Consider the following 20845-nt stretch of genomic DNA (forward strand, 5'->3'; position numbering starts at 1 on the left):
TTAACCCTTCCCTCAAAATTGGGCCTGGGCAATCCCTTAAGGCCAGTGGGTCATGAAAGACTTCACTCAAGACTCGGCTCATAAGGACTTTCCTCGGAGCGGATCTGAGATCTTCAGCCGACAGTCGCCACTGCCGCAGCAACTTCAGACACGGAGCGACATAGGCTGGGAGCTGACCACGATGACCCCTGAGATTCTTCACTTGGCCACCTTCTTCCCAAAGTCGCAGAAAAGGCCTAAACCAAGATCTAAACATGCCTGCCCATCCAGGAGGTTCCACTGCAAGCATACTACCAATGTTAAACTTGAGAAATAGCAGTGAAAAGAAAAGAACGGGGTTGACCATACCTAAGCCACCCTCCCTCCTGGATAGATAGGTGACATTCCTCTTGATGGGGTTCAGTCTGTTCCCCCACAGCATCTGGAAGAACACACTATAGATCCTAGCATAGAGAGACACTGGCAAGATGCAGACAGGGCTGACATACAAGAAGATCGGTATCAGGTAAGTCTTAATCAGATCAACCCTTTCCCTCAGAGATAACTTCCATCTCTTCCAGCTGACCACCTTAGTATTGGCAACTTCCAGCCTGCCTTCCCAGTTTTTGAGGCCATAATCGCCAGGTCCAAATTCAATGCCTAATATCTTAATTTTTTCCTGGGGCACTGGAAAAGTGTCCGGGAGATCAAACCCCTCACCTTCCTTTCCCATCCAAAAAACTTCACTCTTTTCCTGATTGATCTTGGAGCCTGATGCTTCAGAGTACCGTGATGTCAGAGAGACCACCTCCTCCGCTTCATCTGTCCCAGTGACAATCACTGACACATCATCCGCATAGGCAACAACCCTCAAAGGCGGCTCACCCGGGATTCCCACTGGTACCCCACACAACATGCTGCTCTCTAGCCTCCTGATGAAGGGGTCGATTGCAAACACATAGAGCAGGGGACTCAGCGGACAACCCTGGCGCACCCCAGAACCAACCTCAAAGGACTGTCCAACCCAACCATTAACAAGAGGGAAGCTTTCTGCCCCCTTATACAAAACTTTTAACCAATCGACAAAACCACCCGGCAGACCGTACTTACTAAAGAGCAACCACAGGTACTCATGATTGACACGATCGAAAGCCTTTGCCTGATCCAATGCCAGTAGATACTTTCCCCAGCCTGCAGCCCTGCACTGCTCCAAGGCCTCCCGGACAGCTAAAACCGCTGTGAAGGTGCTCCTACCCTGGATCGAACAGTGCTGATGGCGAGAAAGCAAAGACTCTGCTACTGCCGATAGGCGCCAGAAAAGTATCTTCGCCAGCACCTTTCTATCGACATTGAGAAGGCTGATGGGGCGCCAATTCTCAATCATCGAAGGATCTTTACCTTTTGAAAGAAGAATCACAGCTGAGTGTCTCATGGAAGGGGGAAGCACCCCCTCAGCAAGACAACTGTTAAAAATCTCTACCAAATGTGGGGCCAGAATAGACTTAAAGGCTTTGTAAAACTCAGCCGTCAGACCATCCGGTCCAGGTGACTTCTTGATGGCAAGCTGTTCAATTGCCCTCGTCACCTCTTCAACTGTGATCTCTTCTGTCAAATTCATCAAAGGGACATCTCCACCATTTAGACCTGGAATAGAGTCCAAAAAGCTTTCCATCTTGTCTCGGTCAAGCTCCTTCCTCCCAAGAAGTTCAGCATAAAAAGACCTGACGACCTCCAGGATCCCTGACCTGGACTTTGTCAAGGAACCTGTACTATCCTTAAGGCCAAAGACCATCTTAACAGCTACACCCTGTTTGCAGTTCTGGTAAGGGTCAGGCGAGTGGTATTTCCCATAGTCCCGCTCCAGAACCAAAGAGGTATGCCGGTCATATTGACACTTCCTGAGGAGGATTTTCACTTCAGAGATTGCCCCAGGATCTCCTCCTCTCGAGACAAGAATATCCAGCTTCCTCCGCAAACGTTGGTAGGTCATGTATCTATTAAACTGTTTTTTATTGGCTAGGCCCCTGAAGAATCCAGCAATCCTCTTTTTGGTCAGCTCCCACCACTCAGCCTTGCTGCTACAAAAGTCCAGGATGGTCACCTGTGCCTGAAAGAATTCCTCAAAGGATTGTCTAACATGTTCTTCCTCAAGGAGAGTCGAATTTAATCTCCAGATGCCTTTGCCCCTCTGAGGGAAATCTGAAGCATTCAAGACCACAGATAGCATACAGTGATCAGAGAACTCCACCGCCTGCACCACTGGGGGTGAGAAAGCAGAGGCCTCCTTCAAAAAAAACCTATCTATCCTACTCTGACTATTACCTCGATGAAAGGTGAACCCTGTGTCATCCGGGAGGTGCTTAATGTGCACATCCACAAGACCAGCATCCCTAACCATACTATTTAAAAAAACGCTATCATATCCCAGCCGGTCATTGAAGTCCTTCCTGTCCTTGGGCCTAGTCACAGTATTAAAGTCACCTCCAAAAACCACTTGCCGGGATGTAAAAAGAAATGGCTTGATCCTTGTAAAAAGGCATTTCCTGTCCCACTTTGTGTGCGGCCCATAGATATTAATTAGGCGCAGGTCCTGCCCTCCCACAAGAACGTCTAAGACCATACATCTCCCAATCTCCACCTCAATAACCCGCCGGACAGTTACCATGCCGGTTTTAAACAACACCGCCACCCCGCCGTAAGGCTCGGCCGCAAGAGACCAGTAAGATGGACCATACCTCCACTCTCTCTTGGCCATATGAATATCTGCCAAGGAGGTGAGCCTAGTCTCCTGCAAAAATAAAATTTCAGCATCTAATTGGCTGAACAAAAAGAAGGCCATAGAACGAGCTCTTACTGACTTAATACTGGCGACATTTATTGTCACCACTTTTAACGGAGGGGGAACCGCCATTTGGGTTATTGAGTGGATTGCTTCTTAGCTCCCCTCTGCTGCTCATCACCAGAAGCCTCTCTCTTTCTTGAAGCCTCCTCCAACTCCATTTCAATTTCTGAATTCTGCTCAGAAGAATCCCCAGATGAGGAGATATCCCAAGCAGAAGCCCTAGAACGGTTGGGGACAGACACTGGGGCATCCTGTCCCTGTTCCGTCCTCACCGTCTGTCTCTTCCGCCTCACAACCTTCCTTCTCTCCTCCAGGTACTGCAGGTCAGATTCAGAGATGCTTTCATCTCTTGTTTTCTTCTTCTTCTTTGAAGTATTCACAGAGGACTTCTTTTCAGAGGAAGCCGCAGCAGCACCCTTTTTGGTACCCTCTACCACTCCTGGTGGGTGGGGGGCTTCTTTAAGGTCACACTTAGGGAGGGAAGACTGATCGGGAATAACTGACTTGGGGGGCACAGACTTGGAAGGTTCTGACACAAGAGGAGCAGGGACAGTAGGCTGGGGGGACACAGGGACAGACACAGAAGGAATACTTACAGATACAGGAGGGGTGGGCACAGGGACTGGGGAGGGATCCTGAACAAGACCAGGGGGGTCAGTCACCGCAGAGGAGGGTGGTAAAACAGGGGCCTCATCCTCCATCCTGTCCAGCCTTAAGAGGTCATCTATCACCTCTTTATCCATATTATGCAAGGCTTCAGGACATCGGCTGTAGGGGTGGCCAAGGCGCAGGCACAGGTTGCACCTTATCGCCTGGGTGCAGTCCCTGGCCACATGACCCTGCCCCCGACACACTGAACAGATCAGAGCTGAACAAGAGGAGCTAAAATGCCCCTTTTCTCCACAGCGGTGACACAGTTTTGGCTGACCGGGATAAAAAATGGTCATCCTATCCCTCCCTATAAAGGCAGAGGAGGGCAGGTGACGGACAACATTCCCATCCCTAGCCAACCTGACCGTTACCGACCAACCCCCGGTCCAGATGCCACGCTCATCATAAATTTTATCTGGCCTGGTCAAAACATCCCCATAATTTCTCAACCAGACCTCTAAGTCCCGAGCAGGAACACTCTCATTTGTGAGGATAATAGTGATTTTCTTTACTGTTGACCTTTGGGAAACTGCCACTGGCACCAGACCTTCCCATTCGGGTCTTGACCTGCACCGAGCCATATATCGTTCCCAGAACAGGTCAAGACCCTCTGGTCTGGTGAAACTAACCGTGTACTCCCGACTTCCAGCCACATGTATCAAGGCATATAGGTCATTAGCCCCAAAACCCATATCCAAGATCAGGTCCACAACCATACGCCGTGCTACAGGGACTGCACCACCTTCCCATTTAAGGAGGACTACGTTCCGCCTTGGACCCCCAGCAGGAGCCATAGACCCAAGACCAGATCCAATGGTGCTCATAGTGGCAGCCTGCAAGGGAAAACCCCGATTGGAAGCGGAGCTCCTCCTTGATTGTATTCCTGGCTTGATGATATTGCCAGGAGCACAGCTTACCACCTGTGCAAATGTAGGCTTATTAGGGCCAAGACCCCACACTGATGTCACATTATCAGGTACATTTCTATTATTATTTTCAGCTTGGCCTAAATCAGCAGCATTATCAGTTAAACATACAATGGTGGGTCCCACCACACCTGCAATGTTATTAGGTGTAGTTACTGTTTCTAATGCAGTACCAAATGCTTCCTGCTGCTGCGCTGTAGAGTCCTGGTTAGTTATTACTGAGACAGTTTTGGGCTCAGCAGAAGCAGGGTTAATCGGCTCTTCTGGGTTTTGTAGTTCCTGAGCAGAAATGTCATTTTTTAAACGTAACATTTTCTCAGCAGGCAAAGCATTGCTGAGTACAGGGGTATCATCCTGGGTGTCACTGGGAAAACCCTCATTATTAGGCAAGGTGCTAAAAGGCACAAAAACAGTTTTGTCTATTACCTGAGACTTGATAGCTTTTATCTTATCAGGTACATGATCCGGCAAGTCCTCCACATCACCAAACACCAGCTTATCTCCCTGTATTGGAGACTCCATTACCTGGATTACCTTTAGCATGCCTCCTGAGCCCTGAGATGGCAATGGACTGCTTACCTCACCTTGAGGGGGAAGGGGGTCAGAACATGGGGTCTCCTCCTCCACCTCCATCTTTGCAAACCTTCGGTCGTTGCTAAACTTCTCCCTGAAGGGACCATCCCTGCCTTCCATCATGGCCACGATGGTTTCCTGATGTTCCACACGGACCTTAGCTAATTGGACCTCTGAATCCATGGATCCGCGGTTCTTGCTGAACAAGCCTTCACGCTGCTTTCTCAGGCGCTTTAAATCCGCTCTAAGCTTGTAGAGCTTGTCTCTTTCCTTATTGAGGACTTTGATCCCGGCCACCACTCGCTCCCGAATGGATCCAGCATCTTCATCCTCACCAGGTGCAGAGAGATCACCAACCACGGCTTGTCCAGAAGCAGGGGTGCCATCCATCCGACCAGGGGATGGCTGAGAGCCTCCAGCAGGAGAGGCCCCGCTGGCCTGCATGGCCTCCCCAGGAAGGAGCCAGCAGGGCTGGGAGGGATTTCACCTCACTCCCCTCTCAAACAGATCACCTGGAGCAGCTCCAGACACACAGCCAGAGAACCTTGCAGCAGCCACACCCGAAGCTGAATGATGGGACACTACTCCTCCCACTGACAGCAATGATGGGGCACTATTCCTCCCACTGATACCAATGATGGCACACTATTCCTCCCACTGATACCAATGATGGGGCACTATCCCTCCCACTGACACCAATGATGAGGCACTATTCCTCTCACTGATACCAATGATGGGGCACTATTCCTCCCACTGATACCAATGATGGGGCACTATTCCTCCCACTGATACCAATGATGGGCTACTATTCCTCTCGCTGACACCAATTATGGGGCACCAATCCTTCTATTGATACCAATGATAGGATACTATTCTTTTCACTGACACCAATGATGGGGCACAACTCCTCCTGCTGATACCAATGATGGAGCACTATTCCTCCCACTGATACCAATGATGGGGCACTATTCTGCCCACTGATACCAATGATGGGGCACTATTCCTCCCACTTACACCAATAATTGGGCACTATTCCCCCAACTGACATCAATGATGGGGCATTATTCCTTCCACTGACACCAATGATGAGGCACTATTCCTCCCACTGACATCATTGATGGGGCACTATTCCTCCCACTAATACCAATGATGGGGCACTATTCCTCCCACTGATATCAATGATGGGGCACTATTCCTCCCACTGACACCAATAATGGGGTACAATTCCTCCTTCTACTGACCAGACCCATTATGTAACATTTTTACTCCCACTGATCACCAAGCCGGAAATACTACTTCCACTGATCCCGGGTATTTTCTTCTCCCAATGACGGCAGTGTGGTCTCCCTGAAGTCTGAAGGAAAGCAAATTGGCCCTTTGTGTACAAAATGTGGAGACCCCTGCAGTTATCACCCAGGACTTATTTTCTGGTATTCTGTACACAAAAACAAAATCTCATAGTTCCTCTAATCACCAGTTCTTATTATTACTGACGAATGAAAGTCAGATTCTCAATGCTGTTCAGAGATGTCCTTCTGAAGAAATCTGGAGTCTGAGTAAAAGGAAATGTTTAGGACACAGAAATACCAACACATATTAGATCATTATGGTATCTGCTCCCAATCACCCCAAAAAAAAAAAAAAAAAGGGAGGGGGGGGGGAGCATGCCCCTAAATCAGTCTCCAAAAACATTGAGTACAAAGTATTGATACCCATGTTTATCTAGTGTATATCGATGTGCAGAGCACTGATGTGCATACGTGCCACCCACCTAATTCTCATCTACCCCCACAGCGGGGTGATGATGAGTAAACCAAAACAACCTCTGTATCACTTGAAAACGTGAAAAAAATTGTGCACAAATCTACCCAAAAAATAACGTGAGGAAGAAGGGGAACATGCCCCTATTAAACTCATAGAATCATTACAAAGTACAAATAAATATATAAAATTGTGAATAAACTAATCCCCACCACATCATTCCCCCCGGAAAAAAAAAAAGGGACCCCCAAAAGGAGAAGGAGGTACCAAGGGATGGAAAGAGAGGGAGGAAACGGAGGGGAGAGGGGGGAGTCCAGACAGTAATTCTTTATGTTGTTGCCATGCCGATGAAATGCACCCATGGCAACCATCGAACTCTGGTCTCTTCCTCTGTGTTTTTCAAAGAGGATGTAAGTTCCTCCATCTTATGGATCTCTTTTACTTTAGAGTACCATAGCGCCAAGGTAGGCGGCTGGGTTTGTCTCCACAAAGCAGGTATGCACGCCTTTTTTTATGCCGGTTTAAAACATACTGCTGGACTTGAAGAGGTTAAAACAAGCTCATAAAGTGGTCAGCTTAGTGTCAGTTTTTTTAACCCCCAATCAGCTGTTTAGTAACATTGACATGGGCGGCCAATCATGTTTCCAGCAGTGAGAAGGGTTCACTTATGGAGAATTTTAGATACCGTAGTTTGTTGCCATTTCACAAGCCTGGGTCTTGACATGTTTGGTATCTATTTACTCGGTGAATCCCATTTGTTTATATTATACACAAATTGGGTATTATATTGTGTTTGTGTGCGCTAAGATTAGTTTTAGTGTATATTGTATATGGTCCCGAAAAGGTGCATTTGATGAACAGCTGCACAGATATCATGCGGCATAAAAAATTCCAAATGCCACCACATTGTGCGGGGCCTCTGCGTTCAGAAAATATATCTCATTTGGGGGTTCTAAGTCATTTTCTAGCACAAAAAAAAAAAAAATGCAGATGTTAACATGAAATGTATGTGATAAAAAAGTGGTGGTTAAAAGTGGATATGTACAGGTAACTTAGAACAGGTATGGTACAGCCACAGGTATGTTAGTGCATGTATGGTACAGGTATGTTAGTGCAGGTATGTTAGTGCAGGTATGGTAGAGTTACAGGTATATTAGTTAGGCATAAATAGGTTGGGTAGGGGATAGTTCAGGTATGAGGATATTTACTTTTCTGTGCGGAACTTGTGTAATAATATAAAGTGTGGTATACCCACCTAACCGTTTTGCATATACTCAAAAATGTTCCACAAAGAGCGTGGAGAAAAGGAAGGTTAGATGGTGGGTATAAGGTGAAGGCAGAAAGTCGATGTTGAAAATTACCAACACAATTTTTTAACACCGGCCGGTCTAGTTTATATTTTATATTTTTATATAGTTTATATAGTTTATATTTTTGTTACATGTTAGTCTGTCTTGTTTTCTGTGTTTATATGTCGCTATATTGTTCATCATTTACAGTATTGCAGGTCAATGTATTATACATGTCTTTTATACATTAAAACTTTTTGGGAATTTTCAACATCGACTTTCTGCCTTCACCTTATACCCACCATCTAACCTTCCTTTTCTCCACGCTCTTTGTGGAACATTTTTTGAGTACAGATATATTAGTGCAGGTATGGTACAGGTATGGTAGTGCAGGTATGGTACAGGTATGTTAGTACAGGTATGTTAGTGGAGGTATGGTACAGGTATGTTAGTGGAGGTATGGTACAGGTATGTTAGTACAGGTATATTAGTAAAGGTATGGTACATGTAAAGGTATGTTAGTACAGGTATGGTACAGGTATGTTAGCACAGGTATGTTAGTATAGGTATGGTACAGATATGTTAGTACAGGTACAGTAGGCTAGTGCAGGTATGGTACAACTACAGGAATATTAGTGCAAGTATAGTACAGGTATGTTAGTACAGTACAGGTATGTTAGTATAGGTATGGTACAGATATGTTAGTACAGGTACAGTATGTTAGTGCAGGTATGGTAGAGGTACAGATATGTTAGTGCAGGTATGGTAGAGGTACAGATATGTTAGTGCAGGTATGGTAGAGGTACAGTATGTTAGTGCAGGTATGGTAGAGGTACAGTATGTTAGTGCAGGTATGGAACAGGTACAGGTATCTTAGTGCAGGTATGGCACAGGTATGTTAGTGCAGGTATGGCACAGGTATGTTAGTACAGGTATGTTAGTGGAGGTATGGTACAGGTATAATAGTACAGGTATGGTACATGTAAAGGTATGTTAGTACAGGCATGTTAGTAGAGGTATGTTAGTAGAGGTATGGTACAGGTACAGGTATGTTAGTGCAAGTATGTTAGTATAGGTATGGTACAGATATGTTAGTACAGGTACAGTATGTTAGTGCAGGAATGGTACAGGTACAGGAATGTTAGTGCAGGTATGGTACAGATACAGGAATGTTACTGCAGGTATAGTACAGGTACAGGAATGTTAGTGCAGGTATGGTACAGGTATGGTGGTACAGGTATGTTAGTACAGATATGGTACAGGTGTGTTAGTACAGGTATGTTAGGTATGTACAGTATGTACAGGTTGGCTTTGAGTAAAGTTTAATTTCTACAAATGTTTTCCTAAAACGATTTATGAAAACACATTTATTGATGTTCTACATTTTATCACATAATTTTTATTATTGGAATTCATTACATTGTATTGATGATAGAAGTTATACACTTGATATATAAAAGGTTTATTTTACTAGAAGAGGTTTTCATTATATTTCATATCTGGTCGCCGCGGTTCTGTCAGTGTCAGATGGACTTCCAGCGGTGTCTGCAGAATTGATTTCCTCCACTACCTATAGATATCAGGATGGAATTGATCTCATTGACACCTAGCACCGGTCTTTGTAAATGACCCCCAATCCTCGCTCCGCTGACCTCCATGTGCCTCTGCAGTGGATTGGTTGAGATAGAACATGTGACTGTTGGATATTTCCCTTCCAGAGGTAACACTCTCCATCTGCCTTCAACATGTTCCTCTGACATTAACTAATGTCTCCTATTAGTAGTAGAAGAGACGATCCGGGGAAAGACTATAGAGGAGTTCAAACATTCTGCATCACCTCCCCACAGCCGTCTAATGTTCAGCCAAAGTGCTGGGGAGCTCCGTAGGGGAACCAGTGACTGGGAGAGGGATGAAGACACCACCAGGGGGGGGGGGGCACAGAAAACCAGCAATACACTGATTGTAGCACTGTTTCAATGTTTTTTTTTTTTTTTTTTAAAGGTGTTTTATAAATCATTGCTTGTTGTTATTAATTCTTGTGAATTCCAGGAGTGCTGATGTCACCATTGGGCTCCCATTGCCTTACCATTGTCAGTGCTCCCTCCTCTCCCCTGCAGCAGCCGCTCTCTAACAGAGGAGAGCTAGAGCTGCAAGATCATGTGATCAGACCAGAGCGGATTAAAAATTGGAGAGTTTTTATACCGGGCAGGCAGGATTGGTAGGAGGGATTGTATTTAACAATGGTTAGAGCTAGACTTTTCCTCCACTTAGTTATTGGTAACAATAAATAACTCACATCCAAAAATCTAAAGACAAAACCCCAAACCTTGTATTTCCAGACTGGGATAACACCTGTTGTATATTTGTTACATGTTTGCTATTACATAACAAAACCTTAAAAAGTTGTTAATTTCTGAGAACTCCAACACTGAAAAATCTTACTCAGTTCTCTTTGCTTTAGAGGGGGCTGGGCCATAATTAACTCTGCTGTACTGTGCTGACAGATCTCATTATCAGTTGTAAACTAGATTTGACACCCTGTCTGTCCTAACAAATGGTTGAAGGTGAATTCTAGGTCTGAATATTTTTACATAGTTACATTGTTCCAGCTTGGACCAACTATGTATACAGGTGCATCGCATAAAGTTAGAATATCATCAAAAAGTTAATTTAGTTCAGTTATTCAATTCAAAAACTGAAACTCATTTTTTTTTATGGATGCGTTACTCACAGAGTGATATATTTCAAGCATTTCTTTCTTTTAACCACTTACCGACCGCTCACTCGAGCTCTACTGCGGCAAAGTGGTTAGTTATCGTCCAGCGACGTAGACCTACATCGCTGGACTCCTCACCTTGTGGGCGGGGCACGCGCGCCGCCGGAGGCTCGCTCCTGCTGTATTCATTCACAGCGGGAGTCGGGCCAGGGGAGGGGCGGTGGCGATCGCCACCGCTCTTCCCCGATCATCGGGGAATCGAGTCTGGAGATCCGCCCGCTTGTGTAAACAGAGCGGGCGGATCTCCTAAGTGACAGACACTGACATAGCTGAACATGCGATCTGTCCCTGTGTCACTCAGTCACCTCCCCCCACACACGTCAGTAAGCACCAGGCATACATTAACCCCTCCCTCTCCAATAAAATTAACCCCTTCCCTGCCAGTGTCATTTTTACAGTAACAGTGCATATTTATAGCACTGATTACTGTAGTAATGTCACTGGTACCCCCAAAAGTGTCAAAAATGTCCGTCAAGGGTCAGATCTGTCCGCCGCAATGTCGCAGTCCCGCAAAGAAAAATCGCAGATCACCGCCATTACTCGTTAAAAAAAAAAACACCAAAAATGACAGAAATCTTTCCCTTTGTTAGTAAACACAATAACTTTTGCACAAACCAATCAAAATACGCTTATTGTGAATTTTTTTACCAAACATAGGTAGCAGAAAACAAATTGGACAAAAATTTAAAAAAAATTTGATTTTTACATTTTTCTGGCGGGGAATTTCATATAAAAAAATGTGAAAAATATTGTTATTTTTTCAAAATTTACGCTCTTTTTTTGTTTATAGCGCAAAAAGTAAAAATCGCACAGGTGATCAAATACCACCAAAAGAAAGCTCTGTTTGTGGGAAAAAAAGGACATAAATTTTGTTTGGGTACGGCATCGCACGACCGCGCAATTGTCAGTTAAAGTTGCACAGTGCCGAATCTCAAAAAGTGGCCTGGACGTAAGACACCAAAATCCTCTGGTGGTAAAGTGGTTAAAAAGTGGTTTAAATGTGTTGATGATCATGGCTTACAGACAACCCTAAATTCAGTATCTCAGAAAATGTGACCAATAAAAAAAAGGATTTTTAATACAGAAATGTTGGCTTAGTGAAAAGTCTGTCCATGTACAGTATAGAATGCATTCAATACTTGATCGGGGCTCCTTTTGCATGAATTGCTGCATCAAAGCGGCGTGGCATGGAGGCGATCAGCTTATGGCACTGCTGAGGTGTTATGGAAGCCCAGGTTGCTTTGATAGCGGCCTTCAGCTCCTCTGCATTGTTGGATCTGGTGTCTCTCATCTTCCTTCTGACAATACCCCACAGATTACAGATTGGGGTTTAGATCAGGCGAGTTTGCTGGCCAATCAAGCACAGTGATCCCATGATCATGTGACCAGGTATTGGTAGTTTTGGCAGTGTGGGCGGTGCCAAGTCCTGCTGAAAAATGAAATCAGCATCTCCATAAAGCTGGTCAGCCGAGAGAAGGATGAAGTTCTATAGAATTTCCTGGTAGAGGGCTGCACTGACTTTGGACCCCAGCAGATTTTTGGACACCAGCAGATGTCATGGCTCCCCATATCATCCCGGACTGTGGAAATTTTTGCATTTCATTTGGAAATCAAGGTTTCAGAGTCTGGAGGAAGAGTGGAGAGGCACAGAATCCAAGTTGAATGAGGTCCAATGTGAAGTTTCCACAGTCAGTGATGATTTGAGGAGCCATGACATCTGCTGGTGTTGGTCCACTGTGTTTTAGTCCAAAGTCAGCGCAGCCCTCTACCAGGGAATTCTAGAGCACTTCATGCTTCCCTCTGCTGACCAGCTTTATGGAGATGCTGTTTTCATTTTCCAGCAGGACTTGGCACCGCCCACACTGCCAAACCTACCAATACCTGGTCACATGATCATGGTATCACTGTGCTTGATTGGCCAGAAAACTCGCCTGACCTAAACCCCATAGAGAATCTGTGGGGTTTTGTCAAGAGGAAGATGAGAGACACCAAACCCAACAATGTAGATGAGCTGAAGGCAGCTATCAAAGCAACCTGGACTTCCCTAACACCTCGACAGTGCCACAGGCTGATCACCTACATGACACACAGCATTGATGCAGTAATTCATGAAAAAGGAGCCCCGACTAAGTATTGAGTGCATTCTATACTGTACATGGACAGACTTTTCACTAAGCCAACATTTCTGTAATAAAAAATCTTTTTTTTATTGGTGTTATGTAATATTCTAATTTTCTGTGATACTGAATTTTGGGGTGTCACTAGCTGTAAGCTATAATCATCAAAAATAAAAGAAAGAAATGCTTGAAATATATCACTCTGTGTGTAATGCATCTTTGTAAAATATATGAGTTTCACTTTTTGAATTGGATTACTGAAATAAATGAACTTTTTGATGATATTATAATTTTATGAGATGCACCTGTATACCATACCTGTGGGATCTCTGTGGACGCTGTAAATCACTGAAGTAGACACTGCTACTCAACTACGACTACACCGCTACTACACTATTAATTCAGCACTAATACACCACTACTACACCACTAATACACCACTAATACACTGCTACTACACCACTATTACACCACTACTACACTATTAATTCACCACTACTGCACCACTACTACACTATTAATTTACCACTAATACACCACTACTACACCGCTACTACACTGCTTCTACACCACTAATACACCACTACTACACTGCCACTACAGTGATCTGCACTAGGTTCCCAGTCCTGTGCCAAGCAGTTGCCCTTCTGCCGTGTGAGAAGGTTGCTCACTTGACATGGGTGCTATTCAGAGAAAATGTTGCATGTTCCCAATGAATGCAAAGCATTCTATGATTGGATGAAAAGGTGGAGAGGGGGGGCAGTGATATTACAATCTCCACCTCGTTCAATCAGATAATGCTTTGCTTTTTTTGGGGCAAAGGCAAAGTGTTTTCTGAATGGTTCTCACACAGAGTGAGCGAACTTCTCATGATGCAGCAATTGCTTGGCCTGGGACTCAGAAGTTAACCGCTTGCCGACCGCCGCACGACTATTTACGTCGGCAGTCAGCCCCTCACAGGCAAAGCGACGTAGGGCTACGCTGCTAGCCTGTGAGGCTCTAGGGAGCGAGCGCGAGCGGCCAGAGGCGCGCTCCCGCGCGGTCACAGACCCCCCTGCGCGTGTGCCCGGCGGACATCGGGTCTCACGATCGTCCGTTAGAGCGGGAGAAAGGCAGGCGGCTAATGTAAACACATCCGCCTGTCAGTCTCCCCTGTGTAAGAATGGAGATTAGACGGTTCTACTATGTAGGACCGTTGATCACTGTTCTTACACTAGTAGCCACAGCCAATCACAGTTAGAAACACGCCCCTAGGACACACTTAACCCCTCCCTCTCCAATACAGTTAACTCCTTCCCTGCCAGTGTCATTTTTACAGTAACAGTGCATATGTATAGCACTGATTACTGCAGTAATGTCACTGGTAGCCCCAAAAGTGTCAAAAATGTCAGTCAAGGGTCCGCCGCAATGTCGCAGTCCCGCAAAAAAAAATCGCAGATCGCCGCTATTACTCGTTAAAAAAAAGCAACAAAAATGACAAAAATCTTTCCCTTTGTTAGTAAACGCGATAACTTTTGTGCAAACCAATCAAAATACGCTTTTTGCAATTTTTTTTACCAAAAATATGTAGCAGAAAACAAATTGGCCGAAAATGTTAAAAAATTTTGATTTTTTACATTTTTATTGGGAATTTCATATAAAAAATATGAAAAATATTGTTATTTTTGCAAAATTTACGCTCTTTTTTTGTTTATAGCGCATGATTAAAAAATCGCACAGGTGATCAAATACCACCAAAAGAAAGCTCTGTTTGTGGGGAAAAAAAGACATCAAATTCGTTTAGGTACAGCGTCGCACAACCGCGCAATTGTCCGTTAAAGTCACGCAGTGCCGAATCGCAAAATACGCCCTGGTCAGGAAGGGGGTAAAATCTTCAGGGGCTTACGTGGTTAATGGAGATCCCTGTAGTAGCATTGTTTACTAAACCAGCTTACACAGGCTGTGCTCCGGTCCCAGCTGAAGCCTGATAAGGAGAAACGCGTTTTGGGGGAGTAGCCACGCCGTCACGCCACACATGTTCCGCACTGCAGGTGGTCACGTTCGGTACACTTGGAACCATTGTTTATGCCCAGTTCCTTCCATTTGCCATGTAAGTGTATTTCTTTTTTGATAAGGTTTTTTTTAAAAGGATAATGCACTATTGGCACTTTATATCTTTTGTTATGGGGGAGCCACATTAGAGTACAGTATCGCCAGCCACATCGGTGAGTTGGATATGGTGGAGTGGAGAAACATTCAGCCCACACATTGAAGCCATTGGATACCTTCTGTCTGGTGCATCCATATAAACAACAGTGGTTTATGCCTACCCTCTACATCAGGGATGGGGAACCTTGGCACCCCAGATGTTTAGGAACTACATTTTCCATGATGCTCCTGCACTCTGCAGTATAGGTGAGCCTCATGGGAAATGTAGTTCCAAAACATCTGGGGTGCCAAGGTTGGCCATCTCTGCTCTACATACTTCTGGTAAGAAGTTTGCCCTACCACCGAGGTTTCACCTCACTTGATTTCATTTGTTCACGTGTGGAAATTATTCACCAGTAAGGCTCACTTTTTAGTGTTATCTGGTAAGAGGCTATTTCTTCTATTTCACCCTCTCGGTCTAAGATTAGCAAGATTAAAGATCCATTATTGATGGAAGCTTGATCTTTAGCTATTTGAGATTATCTGGATCAATTGGAGGACTTTATATATATTTTTTCACGATTGTTATAAATTATATGTTTTTGCATAAAGAATTTTCACATATGGTTTTTCACACTGTATGAAGATCACCATAATATTTGGGTCATCCCAGATGTCATATGTTTAATATTTATGATTGTGTTGAGCGCACTATACCATTTTTTCAGATGATATATACATAGTTGGTCCAAGCTGGAACAATGTAACTATGTAAGAACAACCATATCTAGAATTCTTCTTTAAAGATTTAGTAGCTGGGCTTCTCCATTGTATGTTACTCAGCTCATTCCGTCCTCTGTTCATTGGGACAGACAGACAGACAGACTTGGACATGGTTCAGAAGTGCTCACAGTCAGCCATGAGACCCCTTCTCATCATAAACAGCTAAAAGGTGGCAATGTTCTGCTGGTATGCTGTGTAAATGGGAACACACAACAAGTCTATAGAGCGGTTTTCTCAAATTTGACCACAAATGTGGAAATAAGCTTTAAATCAATTCCTGCACCTGAGCGGAATACAAAAATCGACCAAATCCGAAACCTGAAGCTGACGTTCATCACAGCTGGACCAATGATGATGTCACAACCTAAAAAATCTGCCCCCGACATCCGTACATCTGATCTCCACACATGGTGACGGCTTCTAATAAGTCCATTTCAACAGAGCACAGCAATATCGTTTTCTGGAGGATTTTTTTTAATGTAAAATTTACTTTTACTGTAGGTCCTGGGGATATTTCTATCAGTACAGAAAGCTATAATAAGAATAATATCCTATTATTAGGTAAATCATAGAAGTGCCCTGAAAAGGGTCTGACAATAATTTTCATTATCTCCATGAAGAGCTCCATATTTCCCTGAGATCAAGTCATGTCTATTAAATACAGAGAGACATATGATGGAATTATCATTAGCGTTATTATAACCTTACCGGCAGTGGGTTAAAGTTTTGATCCACCAGATGGTTGTATCCATGATCAAAGAACGAATGTCGGATCACAACATCAATTCCTTGATTGGCCGACATTCCTAACGTGTTCAGCCACCTAAATGAGAGAAAATGAATTTGGTTTTAGACATTGGAGAAGACTCAGTGCTTCATGTTTGAACATACAGTAGATCGAGTCATTGCAGAAAATAACAGAGAAAACCTGACCAACACTGTCTATACTTCTGTCATCCAGATAATCAATTCTCCAACATGACAACCACCTCTGCCACCTCCACCACCTCTGGCATCTCCACCACCTCCACCACTTCCACCACCTCCGCCATCTCCACTACCTGCGCCATCTCTGCCACCTCCACCATCTCCACTGCTTCCACCACCTCTACCATCTCCACCATCTCCGCCACCTCCACCATCTCCATTGCTTCAATCATCTTTACCATCTCCACCACCTCCACTACCTAGGTCATCTCCACCATCACCACCACCTTTACCACTTCTACCATCTCCACCACCTCTACCATCCCTGCCATCTCTGCCACCTCCACCACCTTGGTCAATCTCCACCACCTTTGCCATCTCTACCACCTCCACCATCTTCGCCATCTCCACCATCTTCACCACCTAGGCCATCTCCACCATCACCACCACCTTTAACACTTCTACCATCTCCACCACCTCTACCATCTCTACCATCTCCCCCACCTCCACTACCTAGGCCATCTCCACCATCACCACCACCTTTACCACTTCTACCATCTCCACCACCTCCACCATCTCTGCCACCTCCACCACCTTGGCCATCTCCACCACCTTCGCCATCTCTACCACCTCCACCATCTTCGCCATCTCCACCATCTTCACCACCTCCATCACCTCCGCCACCTCCTCTAATGCTAGACTGAATACGCTTAAAATGTTTGAAGACTGTACCGAAGGTAATGCAAAAGTGGCTATAACATTTTTATCAACTTACATAGGTGGTTTAAATGTCACATGTTGGTAGAGTAACTCTTCCTCTATAGTAACTCTTCTTATTTTCCATTGCAGGAAAATCCCTTTAATGGGATTTTGGAAGCAACTAAACACATAAACATATGTTTATGTATTTGGTTGGTGACAAAATCCCATGAAAGGTTTGAAAACAATTTCCAATATGCAGGTAACAATAATGCTGTCATTGAGTTCTAGATGAAGAAGGGCGTAGGCTGTCCAACACCCACAGAAGACTACAGAGATGACACCATTGACAAGAGTCACAAATGACAAGACATTGCTCTTTTCAATAGTGTCATCTCCATAAACTTTCTGTAGCCTTCGTTGGATGTCGGACAGCCTGCACCCCTCCTTTGTCAAGAACTCAATGATGACACGTTGCTTATCCTTGGAATCCATTATTTACCTGCAATTAAGAAGAAGAGGAGTTTCTATAGAGGAAGAGTTACACTACCAACATGTGACATTTGAACCACCTATGTAGGTTATGCCCACTTTTGCATTACTTTTCGTACAGCCCTCATAATTTAGAAACTAGTGTATGATGATTACAGGCTGAAATGTAAAAAAATGCTCCAACAGGTACAGAAGGAGTGAGACTATTACTTATCTATGCCAGCACAGAGCACTGGAGTGAGACTGAACAGTTCAATAGGCACTATATTGTCCAGTGCAGTCCTTACTCTAGCAGACCTGGCCAGAAACAACCCGAATCTTCCTCAGCAGTACAAGTCTGCATGAAGACCCTTGTGCTGAGGGCTGTGACCATTACTCATCTATGCAAACACAGAGCTCTGAGGTAAGATGGTGGAAGTACATATAACTGAATAAGTTAATAGGCAACAGATTGTCCCATGCACCCCTTAATCCAACATACCTAATCACAAACACCCCTAGACTTCCTCAGCACTACAAATCTGCATGAGGACACTTGTGCTGAGAAGTGTAATCAACTATGCCACCACAGAGAACTGGAGCGAGAGGGCACTAATTACATGTGCCTGAATAATAGGCACCAGATTGTCCAGTGCAGTCCCTACTCATGCAGACCCGGCCAGAAACAGCCCCAGTCTTCCCCAGCAGTACATATCTGCATGAGGACACTTGTGCTGAGGGGTGCCATCAAAGAGCACTGGGGTAGGGGGGTGGAAGTACATATAACTGAGTAGTTCAATAGGCACCAGATTGTCCAGTGCACCCTCTAATCCAACAGACCTAACCACAAACAACCCCAGACTTCCTCAGCACTACAAATCTGCATGAGGACACCTGTGCTGAGAGGTGTAACTATAAATTAACTATGCCAGCACAGAGAGCTGGAGTAAAAGTACAGGAGGCATATATGACTGAAAAGTTTGAAATATTGTCCAGTACACCCCTTAATTCTACAGATCTGGCCAAGAACAACCCCAGTTTTTTTTTATCAGTACATACAGTGCATTGCGAAAGTATTCGGCCCCCTTGAACTTTTCAACCTTTTGCCACATTTCAGGCTTCAAACATAAAGATATAAAACTGTAATTTTTTTGTGAAGAATCAACAACAAGTGGGACACAATCATGAAGTGGAACAAAATTTATTGGATATTTCAAACTTTGTTAACAAATAAAAAACTGAAAAATTGGGCGTGCAAAATTATTCAGCACCTTTACTTTCAGTGCAGCAAACTCTCTCCAGAAGTTCAGTGAGGATCTCTGAATGATCCAATGTTGACCTAAATGACTAATGATGATAAATAGAATCCACCTGTGTGTAATCAAGTCTCCGTATAAATGCACCTGCACTGTGATAGTCTCAGAGGTCAGTTTAAAGCGCAGAGAGCATCATGAAGAACAAGGAACACACCAGGCAGGTCCGAGATACTGTTGTGGAGAAGTTTAAAGCCGGATTTGGATACAAAAAGATTTCCCAAGCTTTAAACATCCCAAGGAGCACTGTGCAAGCGATAATATTGAAATTTAAGGAGTATCAGACCACTGCAAATCTACGAAGACCTGGCCGTCCCTCTAAACTTTCAGTTCCTACAAGGAGAAGACTGATCAGAGATGCAGCCAAGAGGCCCATGATCACTCTGGATGAACTGCAGAGATCTACAGCTGAGGTGGGAGACTCTGTCCATAGGACAACAATCAGTCGTATACTGCACAAATCTGGCCTTTATGGAGGAGTGGCAAGAAGAAAGCCATTTCTTAAAGATATCCATAAAAAGTGTTTAAAGTTTGCCACAAGCCACCTGGGAGACCCACCAAACATGTGGAAGAAGGTGCTCTGGTCAGATGAAACCAAAATCAAACTTTTTGGCAACAATGCAAAACCTTATGTTTGGCGTAAAAGCAACACAGCTCATCACCCTGAACACACCATCCCCACTGTCAAACATGGTGGTGGCAGCATCATGGTTTGGGCCTGCTTTTCTTCAGCAGGGACAGGGAAAATGGTTAAATTGATGGGAAGATGGATGGAGCCAAATACAGGACCATTCTGGAAGAAAACCTAATGGAGTCTGCAAAAGACCTGAGACTGGGACGGAGATTTGTCTTCCAACAAGACAATGATCCAAAACATAAAGCAAAATCTACAATGGAATGGTTCACAAATAAACGTATCCAGGTGTTAGAATGGCCAAGTCAAAGTCCAGACCTGAATCCAATCGAGAATCTGTGGAAAGAACTGAAAACTGCTGTTCACAAATGCTCTCCATCCAACCTCACTGAGCTCGAGCTGTTTTGCAAGGAGGAATGGGCAAAAATTTCAGTCTCTGGATGTGCAAAACTGATAGAGACATACTCCAAGCAACTTACAGCTGTAATCGCAGCAAAAGGTGGTGCTACAAAGTATTAACTTTAGGGGGCTGAATAATTTTGCACGCCCAATTTTTCAGTTTTTTATTTGTTAAAAAAGTCTGAAATAGCCAATAAATTTCATAGTTACATAGTTAGTGAGGTTGAAAAAAGACATCAGTCCATCCAGTTCAACCTATGATGTGCGCGTGTGTTTGCTGTTAACCGTACATTGTATACCCCTGTATGTTGTGGTCTCTAAGGTGCCCATCTAATAGTTTTTTGAAACTATCAATGCTTCCTGCTGATATGACTGCTTGTGGGAGAGAATTCCACATCCTTACCGCTCTTACAGTGAAGAACCCCTTACGCATTTTAAGGTTAAACCGCCTTTCCTCTAGTTTTAGTGAGTGGCCACGTGTCTTATTGTATTCCCTTACTCTGAATTTTGTTCCACTTCATGATTGTGTCCCACTTGTTGTTGATTCTTCACAAAAAATGACAGTTTTATATCTTTAT

At 44.3% G+C, this 20845-nt stretch overlaps 1 protein-coding gene across 1 annotated transcript in view; it reads right to left on the reverse strand.

The window, feature by feature from the left end:
* HPSE2 (heparanase 2 (inactive)) overlaps positions 1-20845 on the reverse strand; it is a gene marked incomplete at both ends in the record, with an annotated part of 422804 nt that overhangs the window by 87702 nt on the left and 314257 nt on the right. Inside the window, one exon of the mRNA XM_082267677.1 lies at positions 16533-16647. Coding sequence (XP_082123803.1) covers positions 16533-16647 — 115 coding nt within the window. The remainder of the gene's footprint in view (positions 1-16532; positions 16648-20845) is intronic.

Source organism: Pelophylax lessonae (assembly GCF_965119305.1).
Source record: "Pelophylax lessonae genome assembly, chromosome: 9".
Classification (NCBI taxonomy): domain Eukaryota; kingdom Metazoa; phylum Chordata; class Amphibia; order Anura; family Ranidae; genus Pelophylax; species Pelophylax lessonae.